This window comes from Gigantopelta aegis, chromosome 12 (genome assembly GCF_016097555.1).
Source record: "Gigantopelta aegis isolate Gae_Host chromosome 12, Gae_host_genome, whole genome shotgun sequence".
In the NCBI taxonomy this organism is placed as follows: Eukaryota; Metazoa; Mollusca; class Gastropoda; order Neomphalida; family Peltospiridae; genus Gigantopelta; species Gigantopelta aegis.
Genome location: NC_054710.1, coordinates 48655014 through 48677723, shown reverse-complemented (window position 1 = coordinate 48677723; position 22710 = coordinate 48655014). Strand labels below are relative to the sequence as shown.

Sequence of the window (22710 nt, the reverse complement as noted above, 5' to 3'; positions counted from 1 at the left end):
ACGCTATATAGCCGCTGTTCATCTATATAGATAGCTATACATGAACACCGTCATACACCTATAACCGCAGACCAGGATCCAAACGCCCGTGGGTCAGACGATTAGAAATCATCTACATGCAACTCATCTGCATGCTCGGCGACCACGTGATGTGCCACCTTTAACGAATCGCCCCATGGTAAACAGGCGCCAATGATCTACACATGGTGAAATACAGGGGGAATCGTCAATGATCTACAGAGTCCAGATTCATTCTTGATTTGTGGAATATTGATGGTCGTGTTTGGAAGCGTCAAAATGAACGCCAAACAAACGTCAAGGTGAGGACGCATGGCAGATGTGGTGGTGGATCAATTATGATGTGGGGTGGCATCACTATGACTGACAGAACACCAACTCATATTGTTCAAGGGCGGGTCATTGGTCAGTACTACAGGGGTAACATACTGAACACCACTTCATATTGTTCACGGGAGGGACACTGGTCAGTACTACATGGGTAACATACTGAACACCCACCACTCCATATTGTTCACGGGAGGGTCACTGATCAGTACTACAGGGATAACATACTGAACACCACCCCATATTGTTCAATACATAAGAAGATTTACATCAAGTTGGATGAAATAAGATTTTTTTTTATAAAATGAACCCTTAGCTCCTGGACTAAGACCACACAGTGTAACAATAAAAACGCAAACTATCTAAAGTTTGTCGAATGAACACATGTAACCGTGACACATCTAACTATATACATTAACAAAACAATTACTATAGGTAATGAAATGCTTCAATTTTAGTGCGTCCTTAGAATATATGTCAAATAGTGGCATGTAACTATTGAGATATAGTTTCAAAACGTGAATGTATGCTATTTTTTTTATGCAATATGACAATTTAAACGTATTACAAGTTTGCTATTTGTGAAACTCGAAATACTGTTCTCTGTAAAATAGTAGTGGTATGTGTGTGCCCATTCATACATAGTATGAACACGTCATTCATAAAGTTATTAGGTAAACCTGACTTTATACCATGTTTATATATGAGCAAAAGAGTTGTATCGTGAGCTCGAAACCTTAAAGCTGAATAAATGCATTTGGATATGTGTAAATTAATCAGAAACGTTACAATGACGGCAAACTATGGACAGTCTCTTTAGTTAAAACCTAACTTTGAGATAAAGTAATTATAACCAAACAAAACATGTTTTGACAAATTGTCCTCAAATATGAGATGAAAAATTTAAAGTTTATTGTGTTTAATTACACCACTAGAGCATTTATTAATCATATTAAACGTGGTTATTGTGACATATAGTCTTAAAGAGGAAACCATTAGTAGCAAGGTGTCTTTTATATGCACCATCCCACATATAGGCTAGTACATACCACGGCGTTTGATATACCAGTCGTGGTGCATTGGCTTAAACGAACAATAGCGCAATGGGCAATACCAGATGATGACATTACATGTTTTAATTTCCATTAAATGTTATTTCAATTTCATAAACGTTTTTGAAAATTCTGCATCAAAGTTAGTTTTTGGGTAAAAGGAAAAAATACCAAGAGTTGACTCTCTTCACTAGTGAAATAATGCATATGATGTATTGCATGGTCTATTATTAGGTGTATAATGTAGGTACTGAATTCATTAAAATGACTGAAGTATGAGGCATCCTTGTTTTCGGATAAAGTTTCGAACTTTTTTTGTAAGACGTTTTGCAGTGCTTACGCGAAAGTTACAGAAGGAATAACACTTTTCACTAATTGTTAGGAATACAAAATTAAAGTTTGTTTTGTTTAACGACAGCAGTAAAACACAGTGCTTTATTAATCATCGGCCATTGGGTATGAAACATTTAATTTAATGAATGGTAGTTTTGATATGTTGTCTAGGAAAGGAAATCTGTTATATTTTTCTATTAGAAGCAAGGGATCGTTTATATGTACCATCCCACAGACATATATGTCAATTGGGCCGACGGGGATAGACTGACCTGGGAATGCAAAGTATACAGTAAAATAACTGTAACCATACAACTCCTATTCGTAAATTGTCTATAATGTTATTCTTTAAAAACAAAACCCAAGGTAAACAAAGAAAGCAAAACAGAAAACACGAATAGAAGCCCCCACCCACGAACTACCCCGCTCTAACAAAAACTGTTGTACTGAATGGTTTTATTTATAGGAAAAACTAATTTTTTTTGAAATAAAATAGAATACTATAGATTTGAGTTGATTTGAATTGATTCAATCAAAAATATACTAAATTTAAATTTAAACAAAATGAAATAAAAGAAGAAGTTAGAAATAAAAATAGAAAAATGAAAATGAAAATAAATAAAATATAAGAAAATAATATATTGCAAGATAAATAAAAATAACATTAAACAATTTAAACTATCTTAAAGATACAGTGTCACACTTGCACGATGGCAGCTTCAACTTTCACATGATACATTCAGCTATATGCCCATAATAATTACAGCAAAATTTATTAATAGAAAAAAATCTTTAAAACTCTTTAGAAGACCACAGAGAGAATGGTGATCAATACTGTGTTAGGCGTATATGTCAGACTTATCTAGCAGCAGGATGTCAACTTGCAAAACTGTATAGTTAAAGACAAGCACTGGCGTAGGAAGCGGATATTTTGCTTTATATTTGCTTTATAATAGTGTAAAAGTGTGTAAATATAAAAGTGTGCCGCCCCCCCCCCCCCCTACACACACACCACATACACTTTTTGGCATCTTCCTACGCCACTGACAAGACTCAGTCGTACATATAATGCAAACACTTTAAAATTCTGATATCCCCGTGTTATTTATGACCATATTTTATGTGGGATCGGTTAATTTGTATAGCCCGTGTGCACGAAAAGGAAACCGATGAATTGACATTAACACTATTAGGAATAAAGTTGAAACATATAGTTAAGTTTTTGACCCATAGAAACTCACATATTTAAAAAAAAAAAAAAATTTGTTTTAAAACATTCCGAGTGTAAATAAATACAACAATTCTTAACATACTGTCATTGAAGGAACTGTCCTGAGTTGATGTTCCAATGAACAGAATCTTTTTTGTGACTAAATTTACATATTAATACATGTTCTTGTTTTGAATACCAGCGTCTGTGTATCTAGTGTAGGTGTCCTAATGTTTTAGCAGTTATTTTTTCATTTTATTTTGCAATATATATTTTTTTCGTATATACGTTTGAAATTATTGGAAGACAAAATCTGGTATTGGCTGTTAAAAACATAAGGACAAAAACGCATTGTATAAATGAAACAGCTACATAAATTAATTGCACATAATTATAATTCTGCATTTAATATCCTCGTACTGCTTTATTGATTATAAGTAACAATTCAAGCAAAACTGTCTGAACTCACCGTTTCAGAATTTTAAAATATAATGTATACAGTTGATACTTTTTACCCCCCACCCACACCACAAGCTAATTCATCAGTTGTTATTTTTGACAACTAATGTAAAATTAGTGAACTACTACATTTCTAACTATGGTACTGTATCTTTAGTCTAATTTCAGCTACAAAAAACAACAAAACAAAAACCCCAACAAAAACAAACAAACAACAAATATAAAATACTGGAACACCCAACAAAAAAGAGCCTTGTTTACTACTAGAGTTTGATACGAATTGAAAACGAAAACTGTAAAATTCTAGCGTTAGCATGTTTCTGTCTTCAGTATTCGGGTACTAATAACGGAAACATGCAGGGTTGTGAACTTGATTTTGGTTTTCGTTAGTTATTAGATTCGTTTTGCACATCTTCAGCTTTCTTCTTTATTTTCCTGTAAATAAATATAATCTATGATTTAATCCTAATGTTACATGAAATACATAGCAGACCCGATGTTGAGTTTGTACCCGTTCAGTCAGTCCCCCCCCCCCCCCCCCCCCCCCCCAAAGTCGTTCCTACGGACCTGCATAGTAATGATTATTTGATAACAAAGGTATCAATGTGTTATGATATCAAAGATTAGTATTGAAATAACGGGAATAAATAGAAGATAATAAAGTTTTAACGAGTTATCAATACTTTTTCCTTAGCAAATGACGAACACAATTTATTTCACGAGTGTGATAATCTTGTTAACAACTACTAGCCTATGTTAACAACTACTAGCCTATGTTAACAACTACTAGCCTATGTTAACAACTACTAGCCTATGTTAAAACATCCTAGAAACAGTCTTGATATGACTTCCTTTTTAACTCACTTTCACAAACATTTCTTAAAAAGAAAACAGTTAAATCTATTGTGTTGGAGCAATGTTTTCAAACACTGAAAATAATGTCTACAATTGCATTCGCCTATATCATTGCAACACGAAATGAATGTGTTAAATATCAATTGGTGAAGGTAGAACGATGGAAAGTTTTCTTTTTTCACAAAGATGATATGAGTATAAAGATGCATTTACGGTAAATTCTGTTACAAATCTGGAAATTTACTAACACGGATAGATGGCTTTTAACACAGTTTGAAAAAAATATTAATTACTGATAGCTGAATGCATGCAATATTGAAAGGTAAATGAGCACTTCCAAAATACAATGAAGGATGTCATAAGAAAAATTACCATGTACAGCAATCAGGGGCGGGTGCTAATTTTTGTAAGGGGTCCTTACTTAAAACAACAATGGTGCTGAATTAGAGTTTTGTGACACACACACAGTCTAGTGTTAATTACATAATAATAGATCGCCGACTAAGCAGAATGGAGGCTATGTGTTTCGTTAACCATCTTGTCAAAATCAGAATATGTATGTTCCTCTTACGCCGTTGCATAACGGCCTGAGTGTAATAAAGTTCTGTTCTGTTCTGTTCCGTTATCGGCTGGTAATCGGTGTGCGCGCTGACAAACTCGCTAATTACAGAACAATAGATCGCTTTCTAAGCAGAACGAAGGCTATGTGTTTCGTTATCGGTACGTGTGCGGAGAGACTCCTTAATTACTGACACGACTTGGTTACCGTCAAACGATAGTAGTAATTAAATAGTAATAACCGTGGAAGTTGTTTATTTTTGCTCTGTAAAAGTGGATCGTGTTAAACTAATTTGAATGTTTATATTGTTTAATTTTTATATATAATTGGAGCTATTCGACATTCATATTTTAATTTGTTAGTTACTTTCCGCCAATTTTAAAGTGAGTTGTTTTCTATAGTTGTTTCTTTATATTTAAGACATACAGAAATAGAATTGGAACATGCCGCTAGCTCGAGATGGGGTGAACTGCCTTTTATATATTAATTAGCCTTTAAACAGGCATTGCAAAATGTTCAAAGTTTGGGATGGAGGCAGTGCACCGAACATTTATTACAAAATTAAATGAAATCATCCATCTGCAATACCGAGGTGTTCTATATGAACTTCTGAAACTCGAACTACCTCGTCACCCCTTTCAAATTCGAGTTATCACAGTTTGACCACACACACAGCTATATATGATTTAATTACCTCTTATAAAGTATCCACACAGTAGGAATAGCAAGAGCCAGAACAACAGCGATCACAATTCCCGATATAGCACCTGCACTTAAGGCAGACATGCGCTCTGGATCATCTACAAATATATACATCACTATCAATTAACACAGCAATACTATTCACTGCTATTAGGCTTCCACCTAAACCACCGCTGGCTGCATAAATCAGAGGGACGTTTTGACAAGGCGAGACTGCTACCATGAGTGACGTCTGTAGATATACTGTCATTTTGCTGGTTCACAATTTGTACAGTGATAATTCCCCAACATTGCAGCTTTACAGTGTGTGTGTGTGTGTGTGTATGTGTGTGTGTGTGTGTGTGTGTGTGTTTGAGTGATAATACTATATGCTTGCATGTGTGGGAGTGTTTGACAGAAAGTTATATACACACATAACTAGATATCTGCAAAAATATAATTGACAAAATTAACACTAGCATATTGCTTATTGGATACAATCAGAGCCTAAATATCAGGATCCAAAATATAATGTTTTTGAAAATGTGTTTGTATTAGTAATCAAGACATTGTAGTGGCTTAAGTAGACAAGCTGCCACGGCTTAAATTTAGTAAATCTTACTTCATCATAGATAAGAAAGAGCATTATTGGCCTGAAGACAACCATACTGTAAGCGCTCTCTACCGTTTAAACATTCATTAATACCCCAAAATTAGTAAATCTTGTTCTTAAACTGTATTATAACATTTCCAACGTTAGCAAAGACTTAAAATGTCAAGCAACCGAAGAGAATGAAGACTTTATCCGATAAAGATGTACAAATATCAATATTGATGACGTCATTTAACCATGTTCCCCCACGGGCATTCTGGGTAATTTTTACCCAGGTGCTAATCAGGATCTATACTTTCATAAAACCCCAAAATTACCTGGTTGTACGATAGTTGCCATCTTGATAATTATTAGAGCACTTTTTCCCCCATCTCCCGCACTGCTGTAATAAACACGCTACAGAAAGAAACCCGACAGCACCAACATTTAGCTAAGCTTCGGGAAACGCTTACAGAAGTTTACTAAGGTCGCTGACCTATATTATGACGTAGTGTCACATGATCACCCACTTGGTGATTCCGTCTTCCAGGGGCCGTGTTATCGTGCATGTGTATGCATTGTACATGTGTATGTACATTATGTTTGTATATCTAAAAGCCAGGTTTTGTTTGGTATCGTCCATAACCAAACATTACTGACATTTCTATTTCAGGTTCTTTGCCTATCTAAAGTTGGGTGTAAATCAGTATATGGTGCCTCAAAATAACCCTATTACAGATGGGTTGAAAATGGAACTATAATTTTAAATATCTCGTAACAACTGGCAGTTTTATTTTATCTCTTACATTCATATTTATTAGTCATTTGATGTATGAAAGCATACATGGTTGTTTAACATTCAGTTAATTCTTACATAAATAAATATTATGTTCACAAACGTTCATGAAGTGTATACATATGTCTTGTTATATATAAGATTGTAGTGTCCGGAAGTGTATACATATGTCTTGTTATATATAAGATTGTAGTGTATGTAACCTTAATGGGAATAAAAAAGAAGCTACTGTATCATAAGCATAAACTTGGAATTATAGTTCCCATTGGTATATTTTTCAATAATGAAATGGACATTCTTTTATTGAAATAATCTTTATTTAGATCTACCATGAACTGTTAATACAAAAAGACACGAAGTGTTTATGGATATGACATACCATACAATAGTAAATTTATGGCCAAGATAAAACGTTTTACAGCAATAATTACACCATTAATTTGTTGAAATACATTAAACACAGTAAATAACGATTCATTAAGTTTGTGTTTTTGTAGGTTTTCAAAAAATATTCTGTCATGGTGTTATTGTACCAGTGTAGTGTCTGTAACCACCCTTTGTAGTCAGATGAAAAAGAGTCATAAACTTAATAACTTTAAATGTTAAACATGAGAAAAATACAAGTTTTGAGTACCACAGTTAAATTTATTTCCGAACCCATATGGAAGTGAATGGTGTCCTTTATTGTAAAAGTGCTGATAATGTAATGTGTTCGTGATTTATTAAATAAATGCATTCGAATTCATTCAGTTAGCAGTTCAAAGCACGTCTCGAAATCGTTTAAAATTGAGCATTGACGGAATGCTACGTTTTCAGGCAAAAAAAAACAAAAAACAAACAAACACACACACACACACACACACACACACACACACACACACACACACAAAGAGAAGAAAAAAGAAAGAAAAAAGAAACAAACATGTGAACTGACCTGGTGGTTTCTGTACGAGTTCTTGACATTTGTTTTTGGTTATAGTGTTTTAGTGTTTTTAGTGTTTTTCATAATTTCAAAATATTATATTGATAATTCAGTAATGCTAGACGAGAAGTCAAAATATATGGTACAACTACTGCTTTATAATTGTCATTTGTCTTGTGTCGTAAATTGCTCTTGGGGGTTATTAAAAGCTCTTTACACAAGTAAAAGTATAAAACCCTTTTATTTTGATCAGTCAGTAGTTAGTATTGCAATATTTGAATCTGTGATCGTCATTTCCAGAAAATATTCGAATACCATTTTCAGATTGAATACCGAACACTAAATTATATGACAGAACTTTACTAGCTCTCAATTCATATATATGCATCAATATTATGAATATTCTCTCCATACTAAATGTATATATCAGTGTTAAAATTTAAGAAGTTAGTTTTGTGTACCTAATTTTCTTTTAATTTCATGTACAATTCATCTATCTCACATCTTATACTAGTCTGTGTTGGTAATATGTTTGGGTTTTCATTTCTATTTACATTGTGTTTAACTTATGCCCAAGTACCTACGTTGGATATTGTCGTTAGGTATATATCTAATACTAGGAAAGTCAGTTTTATTTTTGTTTCACAAAAGTGATTTCAGCAACCCATAATTCACTTGTTTTATTAAAAAGCTACCAGGTAACATATGCAATTTATGACTAGAGTTTAAGCAACAGTTCTGGACGAATTCACAATTACCTATATAGCAGAAATATTACTTACAAAAGAGATTCATGTTACAGGTAGCTTCTCCAATACTAGATGGTCCATCACGGCAAATCCATTCTCCTTCATCTGTGCTAGGGTTGAATGATTGTATAGTTAGAGTGGTTTGTGAAGAGGAATCAATAACATAACTGTATCCAGTCATACCACCTTGTACTAAACATCCAGTATTACCACGGTTACATGCTATCACCTCCTGTTGTGTTCCACTATTTGGTCTGAGAAATCTTATTTCACCAACTATGGTGTTGGTTATTTTGCAGACTATTGTTGTATTCTGTCCAAGATATGCACCACCTGTGCAAACAATTGTTGCAGTTCCTACAGCTGTAAATAAATACATTGTATACTATTAATCAACAAGCATTGTGAGAGAACTGCTAAAGCAATGCATGTCAACTTATGTTCGTGTTTATATCTAATTAAGGTTTAAGCACGCTATGCTGGGCACACACCTCAGCTATCTGGGCTGTCTGTCCAAGACAGTGGGTTAGTTGTTATCTGGTTAGTGGTTAGTGTGAGAAAAGAGGGTGTAGTGCTTTTAGGGACATATGTTACTGTTGTCGTCTATGGGATTTGATTTCGTAGTATCTATCCTATAGCACATATTTAATGCATAAGACAAAATATTATGATTCTGTCATTTAATTTAACTGTACTAATTCATTATTAACCGTCACTCAACCATACAAGTTGACAATAACCTTGACCGTGAAAATAATCACTGTACATGGCTCTGAATGGAGTTTGAATCAATTCTTTTTACATATTTGACTTGCCATATACAAGTGCCCTTAAATATAGTCATATGTCTAGGCAACCTGAACTTAGATTTTAATAGCAATTTATTTTTATATAAAAAAATAACAAGTGCCAATATTGAGTTAATGTCTTTAATTTCCATTAACATAGTTAATTTTTCATATATCAAATTTTGAAAACTCAGATTTGGAAAGTTATATTTTAGACAAATTTGTAGTTTTATGCAAAATATTGTATTTAAATTTAAAGAAAAGCATTAACAAAGACATAATTAAATTTGTTATCACTATTGTGCCTTCTGTTCTTATTTATACATAATAAAAATAATTCCCTTGACTTATTCCAATCTTATTTAAATAACAGAGCACAGCAAGTCAATATAGGAATGGCAACATCAAAACATAAGTCCATTAATTATGGCGTTCGACAGGGTTCAATACTATGGCCTCTTCTCTTTATACTGTACATAAATGATCTTCCATTATACACTGGACATTGTAACACAAGTACGTATGCAGATAATTCAACAATATCCATGTCAAGTAAAACTGTTACTCAAATTCAAGATAAACTACAACAATGTTCATAAATACAAAAGAAAGATCTGTGTACGGTAAATAAGATTGGAATAAGTCAAGAGAATTCTTTTTTGTAGCCATAAATGTTTAACTTTTGAGTCAGAATTGAATGGTCCACAACATGAAAAGCTTTTTATTAAATCAAGAAATATGACGCCATTTAGATTTCATTCATTCATTTTGGGTAACCATTTATCAGTTATATCAATGAGTGCTGTTTGGCATGAGTGTTTTGGTCTAAAACCTGATTGTGAAGAATGCACGTAGGTGGTCAAATTTTGTAAGTAATCATAAAATTGCTTTCGACAGTGTTGGTAATACAGTCATTGGCTTTTAATTTGTAGGTTTAGTTTTGTCAGCAGACTTGATAATTGGAGTAACTTTAGCATTTTTAAAACTTGTATAGGCGCTTTATTATTTATGTTTTTAATCGTTAACAGACGTATACCGATTTTGATACGAATGTTCAATCTTAAAAAGAGGTTGAGTTCTCTGAGCTGCTGGTTTTGCTGTCACAATATGTTCCAAAACAGTCATAAATAGTGAATTTGCTCACAGATGCAATGCCCTCAAATGCTATTGTGGGGGTGAATTTCGCTCCCCTAATGGTGGTCATGTGGTTACACCATCTGTCGTCAATGTCATAAACTATTTGACGACAATCCGAAAAACTCATCTATACCAAAACAAGTACATGTTTGACGCCAAATAGCTTTACATCGATCATTTTCGAGTTCCATTATTTAAAAAAACCCCAAAACATCAATCACGAATAGGCGTGCAGATTGAAAAAAAGAGTAAAGTTTGTTTTATTTAACGACGCCACTAGATCACATTGATTTTTTATCTTATCATCGGTTATTGCACGTCAAACATATGGTCATTCTGACACTGTTTGTTTTTTTTCTCGTGAAAACCCGCTGTCGCCACATAAGCTACTCTTTTACGATTAGGCAGCAAAGGATATTTTATTTGCGCTTCCCACAGTCAGGATAGCACAAACATTGACCTTTGTTGAACCAGTTATGGATCACTGGTCGGTGCAAGTGGTTTACACCTACACATTGAGCACTAACTCAGGGTTTGGAGTCGGTAATCTGGATTAAAATCCCATGCCTCGACTGGGATCTGAACCCAGTACCTACCAGTCTGAAGACTGATGGCGTAACCACTGCACCACCGAGGCCGGTATGTGCAGATTGAGGCTTATTCTGTGGATCAAGTGGTAACTACTGTACTGCCAGCTAATTTGGGTATTTCTTGATACTATATGTCCTGACTATCTCACAGATGAAAATTGCCCAGAATTCCTGTGGGGGAACATGCTCATATGACGTCATAAAAATGGCCACCATATTTAGTATATTTTTCAAAAGGAAAAGCTGCCGGGTACTCCTCAACTACAGCACCAGAATCCGCAAATTGGTCCAACCACGGCCTCGCCAGAAAACCATGCAGTGGAGGGACTGGTGGCACCGCAACCGAAGACGGCACTTGAGAAATCAACCCCAACTGAGGCGATTCTCTCAACCAAGCCATGACGCTTAAAAAGGCCATCATTATCCCCTCGTCACCACCCCTGAGGTCAACCAGTAGCCACCAGGCCCTGAACAGTCGAGGGATACCGCCTGAAAACTCTACACTAATTGTACAGGTCATGAGTAGACACAGGAGCACCCAAGAAAGCCACAGTCTCCTGTATCCCTGCAGAAGCAGACAACGGGACCAGTGGTGCTGGTTCAAACGGCCCTTCTGGAAATTCATTCACGTATGAACCCAGCAGTGACCAAACCCAATGGGTTCACCCCCCACCCCCCACTGGAGTGAAAACGATGCCAACTGGCGCCACACCTGAGACAGCACCCTCCACCAGAAGCCTGGACGGTGCCCTCGAACACATAGTAACCTCCACCAAGGGACCGACAACCCAGCATCCATCGCTACGATGAGAATCGGAACCAGACCGACACGGCAGGACAACCCCTCAACCTGTTCCACTGTTGCAGCCACAACTGGCCTCGCCTCCACTGTTGGAGGCAAAACTATTTCCACTGCCTGAGACGTCTCCAACCGGGTAGCCATCCTCTCTGTTTTGGTGCTGCATATGGGTTTTTGCAGCATCGCCATGACTTTGATGGACAGATGAGGAGGCACCCTTCCGCCTACTACTAGTCTGGAAGTTCTTGGACACAGGCACAGACTTACTGACCACTCGCTAATTAGACTTGAGAACGACCCCGTAGGTCGCCTCCATGCTATGCACAACCCATTCCATCATCACCATTCTCTTGCACTAATTGTCAGAAGACAGAACGAAAGAAAGAAATGTTTAATTTAACCACGCACTCAACACATTGTATTTACGGTTATATGGCAAGTGGTTTACACCTACCCATTGAGCCTTGCAGAGCACTCACTCAGGGTTTGGAGTCGGTATCTGGATTAAAAATCCCATGCCTCGACTGGGATCCGAACCCAGTACCTACCAGCCTGTAGACCGATGGCCTAACCACTAGGCGCCACCGAGGCCGGTGTGTCGGAAGACAGATTCTTAAACCAAACGAAAATGAGTGGCAAGAACGACACAGCAAAAGTGTATTGAAATACGGAAACCTTTTAAGACACCTGACAAGATGATTAGAGCTAAAAAAAGCTGTATCGGACATCTTAAAACCCGAGCTCAACCCCATAAACCGACTTCGTATGAAATAAAAACATTTTATAATTTAATAATATGTAAGAAAGAAGTTTTTGTAAGAGCAAACTAAAATGCAACTGCAATTAAGGACTGCAGAATCAGAAACGAGGACATTCGGTCGGCATGGGAGAACATTCTGCAGTGGCGGGTATAACTCAGGGTCGTATAGCGTTGTTACGATAGCACAGTAAGTTGAATAACACTATTGTGATAGTATGGGCTTAAAACTCAATAAATTAATATGTTTTTATATGAATTTTATCTTTATTCAGTATGAAGTTACATTCCAATTCATGATTCCCTTTTGACGCAAACAAACAATACCCTCAAAATAAGAAGAAAAAAAAAGCCTAAGTAAAATATAATAACGTCTGTGTGTTCGTGTGTTTGCGTTTAATTTGGACATTGAAAATGCTACAGTAGTTGGGTACTAATAAAATAAATAAAAAGAAAAAACATCTAACAAAAAATAAACACAAACATGTTACCAAAATATTACAGAGCATACAAGGGTATTTTCTTATTACCGCACAATGAATGAATGAGTGAATGTTTAACGACAACCCAGCACGAAAAATACATCGGCTATTGGGTGTCAAACTATGGTAATGGAAACAAATAAGGTGATGATCAACATCAACAGAAAAATTCAAGATATAAATAAAAACAGTGTAAGAACTGTGCAAAAATACAAATATCACAGATAGATACGGACTTTTACTCCAAACTTCAATTTGTGCTGTATTGGCCATTCTCAAAGAGAATGTTACACCCCTGCCACCATACAATGGTCGTGGACCAGTTATATATGTCATCTTTTTGTTAATAATTTAGATCTGATCTGATCTGATCTGACATGTGGATTTCATGCAAATAACTTAAACTTAAAACAATACCGAAATCGAGAATCAATTAACTGACCGTTTGAACAAATTAATCCCAGATGTAGTAATGGGAAAATCAATTGTTATTTTTATATGCGCATATGCCAGAAACGCTAGTTTGAGTTAAAACTATGAAACAGACTTTGATTTTGTCCCAGAATAATAAAGGCAAAGTAAATAGATCCAAGGGTGTTTTGGGCATCAACACCATGGTAGAGTGTACATAAAACTAGGAATACCTGTAAAAATCATGCGCTTTATGTTACAGAAAGTAAAATTACATATGTACCACTTTCAACAAATTGAAACAAAATACTTACCAAGAACAGTCAATTCGAACGTTTTATAGTCAGACTGAAATAAAAACGTGTTGGTCGCTGTGCACGTGTACGCTCCTGCCTTGTCCTGTTTGATGTTCTCCAGTGCTAACAAAGAGGTAGATCTGATGATTTCCTTTCCCCACGTCCAAGAGTAAAAACATGGTGGGACACAGTCAGCAATACAGTTTACTTTCACACTACCTCCTTCTTTGACATCCGTTGGTGGTAATGGATTGAATGTAACATTGTTTGGACCACCTGGGAAGAAAACCCAGTTTGTACAAGTTGCAATAAGTACCAAGTATATGTAAATATGCAAACCTTGTTTTATTATTCCTAACATACACCCATGATTTCTGCCAGAGGTACAGAGGGTTTAATGAATATAGTTTTATAATTTTATATTCTCTGATCTTACTTTAAATTTCATAAGGAATCACTTCAAATATGAGAAAACATGACAATGTTAGAAGTAGTATATTTTGCACGCGCGCGCCCACACACACAGACACACACTCAGACACACACACACACACACACACACACACACACACACACACATGTGTGTGTGTGTGTGTGTGTGTGTGTGTGTGTGAAATTTGTTTTTTAATAAATCACCCAAAGCAAACCAAATTATACCACGAAATACGATATATTCTGTTATATTACAAAACATAAAAGTGTACTTGTTTCTTACAGTAGTCTTTGTCAAGAAGAAGCCGATTACTTCCAGATTAAAACACTGCCTGCAATACGTTTTGTGCTTTATTTTTAGAAAGACCCGGCCCAACACCATAGAACCTAAGTCTGGCGTTGTCGAAGTATAACGCACGCTTTATATCTTCTGCTGTCAGATCTGTAGTTCGCCAGGTGTTGTGTGTTTTGTCACATTTGATTCAGTTTCAGTGCATTTAGGAGAAAAAAAGCCCGGTACCATACACGCCAGACCCTAATATCGATAGTCGCCCAAAGGAATACCTTTATAACAAAACATTTAATCGCCCTTAGCCAATAAAAATCACCACGGGCGACCGGGCAATCGCTAATTTTCAACCCTGCTGTTATCCAAATGAATGTAAGCAACAGTTTATTTACATGAAGTCTGTCCACAACAATTTTAGAAAATGATTGTGTAAGCATTCCCTTTGATATTCCAGAGGTGTCAACTACATTTGCGCTATTGACGCCTAATGTACACACTTTGGGTCACGTGATCCTAGTTGATGTGATTTCCCTTGATTGTACAACTTCTCATTACTTTTGATTGTCACGTGATTACAAAAACTGACAACAACCTTTCAGCAATATGCTGTCATATTACGTCATCAACGACGCACCAAACATCGTTTAGACTGAACTTTAGGTTTACCGTACTATTATCAAATATATAATAGATGTATAGCAAAGAAAAGGTTTTGATTTATTTTTAAAATAATAAGTATTAGTGAGATTTTAATGATACACAGGAACTTGAAGAATATACATTCCAACATTTAATCCCATTCTAAAATAAACTTGAATTACCCTTACAAAGCTCACAAACATGTATACTAATGGAAACAAGTTCCTGTGTACAATTAAAATCTCACTACAGATCTGACAGCATGTATCACCTAAAATACAATGACATATGTACGTACTTGTGTGATACAGTATTAACCGGCTACCGTTTAATATGTGCCTTTTTTTTATCCATTTGCTTATGTGTTGTCGCCACATTTTATTTTGTTCTGATTATAAAAGAAGACATTAACTATACATGATAACACTAATGGGAAAATGTTTTTTCAGTGTATATTGACAATCTAATGACGATGCTGTGCAACAGAGCAGTGCTAAATCAAGCAGAATTGTCTTCGAGACAGGATGGAATAAATGTTCCCAGTTTTTGTCTGGTTTACACACTTTTAGGCAGTGTATTGGTATTTTTTCCCAAACGGACAAAACAAGTTGTATATTTTTAGTATTTTATTTTGTGTAGACTTATTGTTGTAATGCTAGAGTATAACCTAGTTATGTATATTTTCTTTGTGAAGTAGGAACAGCTGTACTATAATTTAATAGTTTATACATGTCTTTACTTCGCCTTTGATCTTCGAAAAATATTCTTAGATTGAAAGGAAGAATAGGGTTATTAGTCGGTATTAATAATTGTTTTTCCATTCTTCTTTTACCAATAAAATTTGTAATAGCCTTTATTAAAGTGGCATATTTTAATTTTTTTTAGATTTTACATTATATTTGGCTTTACACTCCTCGTAACTGATATACTGCCAACTCTCCTTTACACATCATCATCCTGTACACAGAGAATTCCTTTTTCAATAGATTTTTGGAAAAATATTGGTTTATGGTCTTTAGTTATTTCACTGTTGTACCATGTATTTGTACCCATTATTATTCTACAATTTATCCAGTCTCTATTTTATATACACAATTTAGCAAAGTCATTTTTAAGGAACTGTTTTGGCTTATTTGGCTTTGGTATACAGGTACTTATTCCTAATGTTTGGGTAATTGACATTTCTTTTATATCATACCTGTGATTAACTGGTATTTTAGTGAGAAGACAAATCCTGTTATGGTAACAGGTTTGGTCAAATCAATTTAATGACTTAGAACACTTAGTTTTGTATTTATTACATACCCTAAATTGGAATTTTGTTTCCAAATATTAGTTCAAAAATTGCAATACTGCTAGCTAATGACGGGGATTTCTAAATTTACACAACTAAGTCAGCTGTGTTACTACGCGGACCGATGAACAACCAATTATTACACATAGGAATATAGTTCTATTTAAAAATTAAATAGCAATAAGAAAGAACGAGTGAAACGTTACCTATAATTTTAATGATATTGTTTGAAATGCCTTTTAAAGACAATGTAATAGCTAAAATTCACGAACAATATAATATTTAATTTGCTCGTAATACGTCACAAAACCTTCAGCGTGCCAGTTTTATCAACGAAGAAAAATGTCAAGAATTGCTCACTCAATGTTTGTGTCGTCATTGGTGTGTTTTATTTTATTGATCTTCATGGAATTATTCGTTGCTGAAAAGTTTAAGTTTATATTAAATGTGCCTCCATAAATCATCGCTCACTGAATAAACCGGTTGTCAGTTCATCCAAGTTTTCTACGTGAGGAGACAGTGCATGCGACATCATTGTTGCTATAGCCAACGACAGTCACTTTTCGAACACTTGTTTTGGCTTCGTACACAATACATATAGCGTATCTTACCGTAATTTCACTAGAAATCCATATTTCGTAAAAGGTACAATTTCTTAATCACAAGATTTTGTTCAAACACATTCAGGTGCATTAGTAATGTTAAAAAAATAATTCAATAGCAATTTTACATTGAAATTATTCCAAAAAGGAAACGTCGTGTACGCAGTTTATGGTTATTGTAAGGCGATGCAAAGTGACGTCATTGGAATACTGACGTCATTTAAATAAAAAATTAGCTGTATTATTACAATGCTTCGCCACATTAAAATAAAAACTAGTCCACTAACCTTAATCCCTGTCAAATTCCTATAACAAGCAGACAAAATTATAATTCTGGACAAAATATTAATTTGAAGTTTTAAAAGATGAAAGAAAAAAAAAAAGTACCTTTTGTCAAATTACGGTTGGAGATGTTTTATTTATTGTGTACGAAGCCAAAACAAGGGTCCAAAAGGTGACTGTCGTCGACCTTAACTATCGTGGATTACCGGCCTCGGCGGCGTCGTGGCAGGCCATCGGTCTACAGGCTGGTAGGTACTGGGTTCGGATCCCAGTCGAGGAATGGGATTTTAAATCCAGATACCGACTCCAAACCCTGAGTGAGTGCTCCTCAAGGCTCAATGGGTAGGTGTAAACCACTTGCACCGACCAGTGGTCCATAACTGGTTCAACAAAGGCCATGGTTTGTGCTATCCTGTCTGTGGGAAGCGCAAATAAAAGATCCCTTGCTGCCAATCGGAAGAGTAGCCCATGTAGTGGCGACAGCGGGTTTCCTCTCAAAATCTGTGTGGTCCTTAACCATATAACCGTAAATAAAATGTGCTGAGTGCGTTGTTAAATAAAACACTTCTTTCTTTCTTTCTATCGTGGATTAAAAGCTCGTTGGTTAGCAGTGTTCCCGTCTCAAGTTTTGGTATCGCGCTCATTAAATTGTAAAGATTTGTCACCGTTTTCGTCTGTTTTCAATTCAGAATTTCCACAAAATAGCATTTTAAAAATGCTTTACTAGGCAATTCAAAGCAAGAACCAACTTTATTTACATATCGCGATGGGCATTCCCGTTAACCATGTGCTATAAATAGTAGCGTTGAATACGGTATAGTTCCGGCAGTTGAGTTGAATACGGTAAAGTGTATTTAATTTTTGTATTCAGGACTGTATTTATATAGAAAGATTTAATGGGTATGTAATAAATGTAATGTGGCCCATGGCTTGTATGGAAAGAATGTAATTTTTACTCTCCAACTAACTTTCATTTTGGCCCTAAAGTACATTACTTTTCTTCCATTTTGATACGTTTTGACTGGATACAGCTTTGAGTTAGCACATACTCTTGCTCATGGTGAGTAGATCTGTCTTTAACATAACGTAGTGTAATAACATTATCAGCACAGTGTACTACATGAGGTGGGGTTAGCCCACTGATCCCTTATCTCGAATTAGTATTGTTACCGCCACGTGGTAAAATGGTGGTATAGTAGAAACCACATCTAATATATGTTTATCACACCGTTACAATTTTATAAATTTATAATAAAGTTATCGTTTGTTCACATACAATGTAATTTCAATAAGTAGTGATGTGACGTGACATTCCTACAATCAGTTTTACAGCGTTGGAATTCAGGATTGTATAGTCATAACAAATATAATGCTATATAACGTAATGAAACTACTAATATATGGATATGGATTTTTGTGTGTGACCATTAACTATCAAAGAATAGATGTGAGTACATAAGAACACATGCAAAATATGCTTTACTTTAGGACATGACTTTACATTTTATGTATGATCTTTAAACTGAATAGATGTTGTCATTTAAGAACACAAGCAAACTATGTGTTATTTTAGGACATGACTTTAACTTTTATGTATGACCTTGAAAATGAATAAAATTAAATGTTATGGTTAGTCTTATTATTTAAAATACAATATACACACCAGTCACAGCCACAATTCCTCAAATTACGGTAACGCAGTGTAAACATATGGAAATATGAAAAATACTGCATACTGACCTTGAGATATGGCCTTGAAAATAATTGGGGGGGGGGGGGGGGGAAGACACCAAAGCGTTTCAGAATTCTACTGCAATAAGCTTTAAAATCATATATATTGCCAACTTCATTCACGAAATTCCCAACTGGCCCTGGTCTAATGATTTATTCAAACATGCATAGGTTTATAAAGGGTTTTTTTAATTATTGAAACAAAATTAACGTTAAGACGAATTAGCTTAAACTAACTTGAAGAATAATCCATTGTAGCAAACTGAAAAAAACAAAGATGCCTGTTTACCTGGCCGGGTCATCAACTGAAATAAAAGTAGCTATATAAAAGTTACTGGTATAATTAAAATGGTAATAGTAGAATGCATTTGTTTACACTTTGCCATTTTTATTCTTCAAGTTCAACTGAAATGATAATTATAGAATACATCTGATTAATTCGAATGTTATGTTTCTTCCATTTGCATTATAAGAACGTCAAAGACAACAGGGCTCTACAACTATTTTCTACCTATAAGTATTAGCTTTTCTCTAAATGAGATTTTGTTTTTGTCCTGCATAATGCTTACTCATCTTTAGAGGGAAATAGAATGCAATGTGTAAATTTAATTAGTCTGATATTTGTATTTGATTGATTGTAGTATGTCATATATGTCTGGCCTCTTAAGTTCAAAGGCAAATAAATGACACTGTATGTCGAGAAATTATTGTATTATTGAATCAATCGCAGTGATAAGTATCATGTCACTACTTAAGCAGTATACCGTGGTACATACAGTCTTTTTTGTGTGATACCTAACCCTATTTTTAACACAGTGCTAGTGACACACGCAAACCCAGTAACCCAATGGCTATATTGGCTTTAAAAAAATCACTGCTAGCTCATAAATATTTCTCCTCCATTGACATTTGTTTAATAAATGCTATCCTGAAAATGGTCATCGCATAATATCAACAAATTAATAAGCATATATTAATATTCAACTTGAACTAAATGTAGTTTTCAACAAAATGCAGTAACAAGACGTCTCTACATCGTCAGTTACAATACACACGATACAGACTTTGTTTTATTTTCAATTTCAAGTTTTATGGACAGAAAAGAAGGCTCATTAAAATGTGTTTTGATTGTCTGTACAAGTCACGGTGTAGTACAATCGCACTCATTAGTTATGAATTGCCAATCGGGAAACTAATTAACAGGTTAGTATAACTGAGTATAATAAAATACTTTTAAATTAAAATAAATTAAAAATTTTGAAAATTAAATATCCTGATTACTACGCATTCCAGGCCTTCCTGCAGTCGCGGTAGATAGTAACTTTCCTACCAAACGTTTTACCAACATCCTCTGCCTCCGGGAGTGTGGACCTTTTTGTCAGACTTTAATTTTATGGCCACCACTTCAAAAACCTTTTTTTATTTTATTGTTTATAGTCTGACATATTTTATTTTTGGCAGTCCGTCTAAATTACTCCAATCACCTTTAAACTTTGGATGAGCAGTCTACCTTTGTGTTTGGCTTCAATTTTGCCCAGACATGTTTGTTCTCAACTTTACTAAATGTTTCCAAATTTCAGGCCACACCGAACTGACCCCCCCCCCCCCCCCCCCCCCCCCCCCCCCACACACACACGCACCCGCATCCTTGCCCGGAATTTGTCACTGGCGATGTCAAAGGCTAAGTCCGGGGTGGGCGTACCTGAACCTAGTTTGGGTATGGGCACGTAAAAAAGAGTTCCCATACCCATATTATTATTTACCGACGAAGTGTCACCTGGACAAGGGAGTCCACGCAGTGCTGTCAGCTCTACTGGTAGACGAGTAGACCTGATTTCAATCAGATTTATTAGTAGACAACTTACTGCTAATCTTCAGATACAAAACAGACATTTTAGATCCGAATAGCCGACAAGACCAATCAGCAGCATCCTGTGATTTAATTTGGGCAATCTCTAAAGTGTAGTTCTTAGTGGAGGACGAGCTGCTGTTTGTGCCACTTCCACAGGACATAGAGTAGCCAGGTGGTGGAGTACTGAATGTAGAACAAGTATCACCACTCTGATCTTTTGATCCATAAGCTTCATTCCCATTCCTTAAAAACAGTATTTCACCACTGACATTCACAACATGTGTTACCGTACAGGTGAGTATATATGTCTGGTTAAACACCGCATATGGTGAAGACCCAGAAAGAACCAGTGAAGCACCTGCAGAAAAGGATGAAAACATTGAAATTATTAGGAACCAATGTCTATGTACATGATTATTTATTAAACAAAAAAAATCCAAGAATCTTCCTATATACATGTATTAGTGTTATAGTGCAAAATAAAACAGGCTGATTAACTGCAACAAGACCAAACCTTAAGACTAATGTCTTTCACATCCCACTGCGCATGTGCAAATTTCGGGGTAACTCGAGTTCACTAGACGTGAACTCACGCGAAATCTCGCCAAAATAGCCTTACTTACAAACTGGAGGCCACGGAATAGGAATGTGAATTAGCTTTATTGTTAATTATTCTCTCAGTTGAAACCCGAAACTTCTGTCAACACCCAATTAATACTTATTGGAGACGTTTAAGTATTATTGTTTATCACGAAATGTTAACGCCTGAGAAAACATCGGATCGGATTTGTACACAGTAAAGATCGGATTTGGGCTGAAATAATATTAATGTGTGTGCACGCGTGTGTATGTATGTAACAGACATTTGTCGTATTTAACATGACTTAAATATTTATAAAGCATTATATCGAGTCATCTTCGGTCCGTAATCGAGTTGCAAAACATAGTACAAGAAAAAATAGACAGGGAAATAGAATTGGGCAGGGTAGCAGGCCCATTTATGTCACCACCATTTATACATTTAAGAAATAATCCTATTGCTTTGGTACCAAAGAATGTACCTGCAGAATGCCGGCTTATACATCATTTATCATACCCGGTGGGTACTTCAGTCAGTGAGCACGTTGATGATTCGGAAGCATTTGTCAAATATTCTAATTTTGACGAAGCTGTTAAACTGATCCAAAGGCAAGGTAAAGGTTAATTTTTGGCTAAAGCAGATTTCAAAAGTGGATTCTGATTATGTCGGGTGGACGATTTTGATTTCTGGGTTTTAAATTTTTGAATAAATTATATTTTAATAAATGCTTGCCTATGGGCTGCAGGGTGAGTTGCGTGATTTTTTAGAAGCGTTCCGCTTTTATTCAATGGGTAGCAGAGACGAGACTTTCAGGGGCACAACTGGTGCATTACATTGATGATTTTCTTCTCGTAGGCAGAGATTCAGAACATTCCTGACATGCTCTCAATGCAATGCTCCAAGTTTGTTCAGATTGAGGGATCCCCATAGCAGAGGATACAACTGTTTGGCCTTGTAAAAAACTAACAGTTTTAGCATTGGAAATAGACACAAAACTGCAAGTACGGATGACATTAAAACAAATACAGTCTCTTATTGGGACCTTAAATTTTATTACCAGGACAATACCAATGGCACGGACATTCAGTGGCAGTCTTATAGACACAATGTGCAAGGTTCGTAAACCCAGTCATAAAAAAAGGTTAAATGGATACATAAAGGGTGACTTACATGTTTTGTCAAACAGTATTTCCCTT

At 35.5% G+C, this 22710-nt stretch overlaps 1 protein-coding gene across 1 annotated transcript; it reads right to left on the bottom strand.

Moving 5' to 3' along the window:
• Positions 1-230: 230 nt before the first annotated feature.
• Positions 231-21286, bottom strand: LOC121385758 (carcinoembryonic antigen-related cell adhesion molecule 1-like). Its single transcript, XM_041516528.1, has 5 exons — positions 20948-21286; positions 13832-14089; positions 8587-8916; positions 5508-5613; positions 231-3834 (listed from the first exon to the last, which is right to left on the bottom strand). Exons 1-5 carry the CDS (start codon positions 21093-21095, stop codon positions 3786-3788), a joined length of 891 nt encoding a protein of 296 aa, XP_041372462.1. The 5' UTR covers positions 21096-21286; the 3' UTR covers positions 231-3785.
• Between the last annotated feature and the right edge of the window lie 1424 nt (positions 21287-22710).

Excerpts from the sequence above, each read along its gene's own strand:
- LOC121385758 (XM_041516528.1), bottom strand. The coding sequence starts at position 21,095 with ATGTCCTGTGGAAGTGGCACAAACAGCAGCTCGTCCTCCACTAAGAAC. Across the intron at positions 8,917-13,831 it reads GTTCGAATTGACTGTTCTTG|CTGTAGGAACTGCAACAATT; the intron begins GTAAGTATTTTG and ends ATTTATTTACAG. Across the intron at positions 5,614-8,586 it reads CTGTAACATGAATCTCTTTT|ATGATCCAGAGCGCATGTCT; the intron begins GTAAGTAATATT and ends ATATATTTGTAG.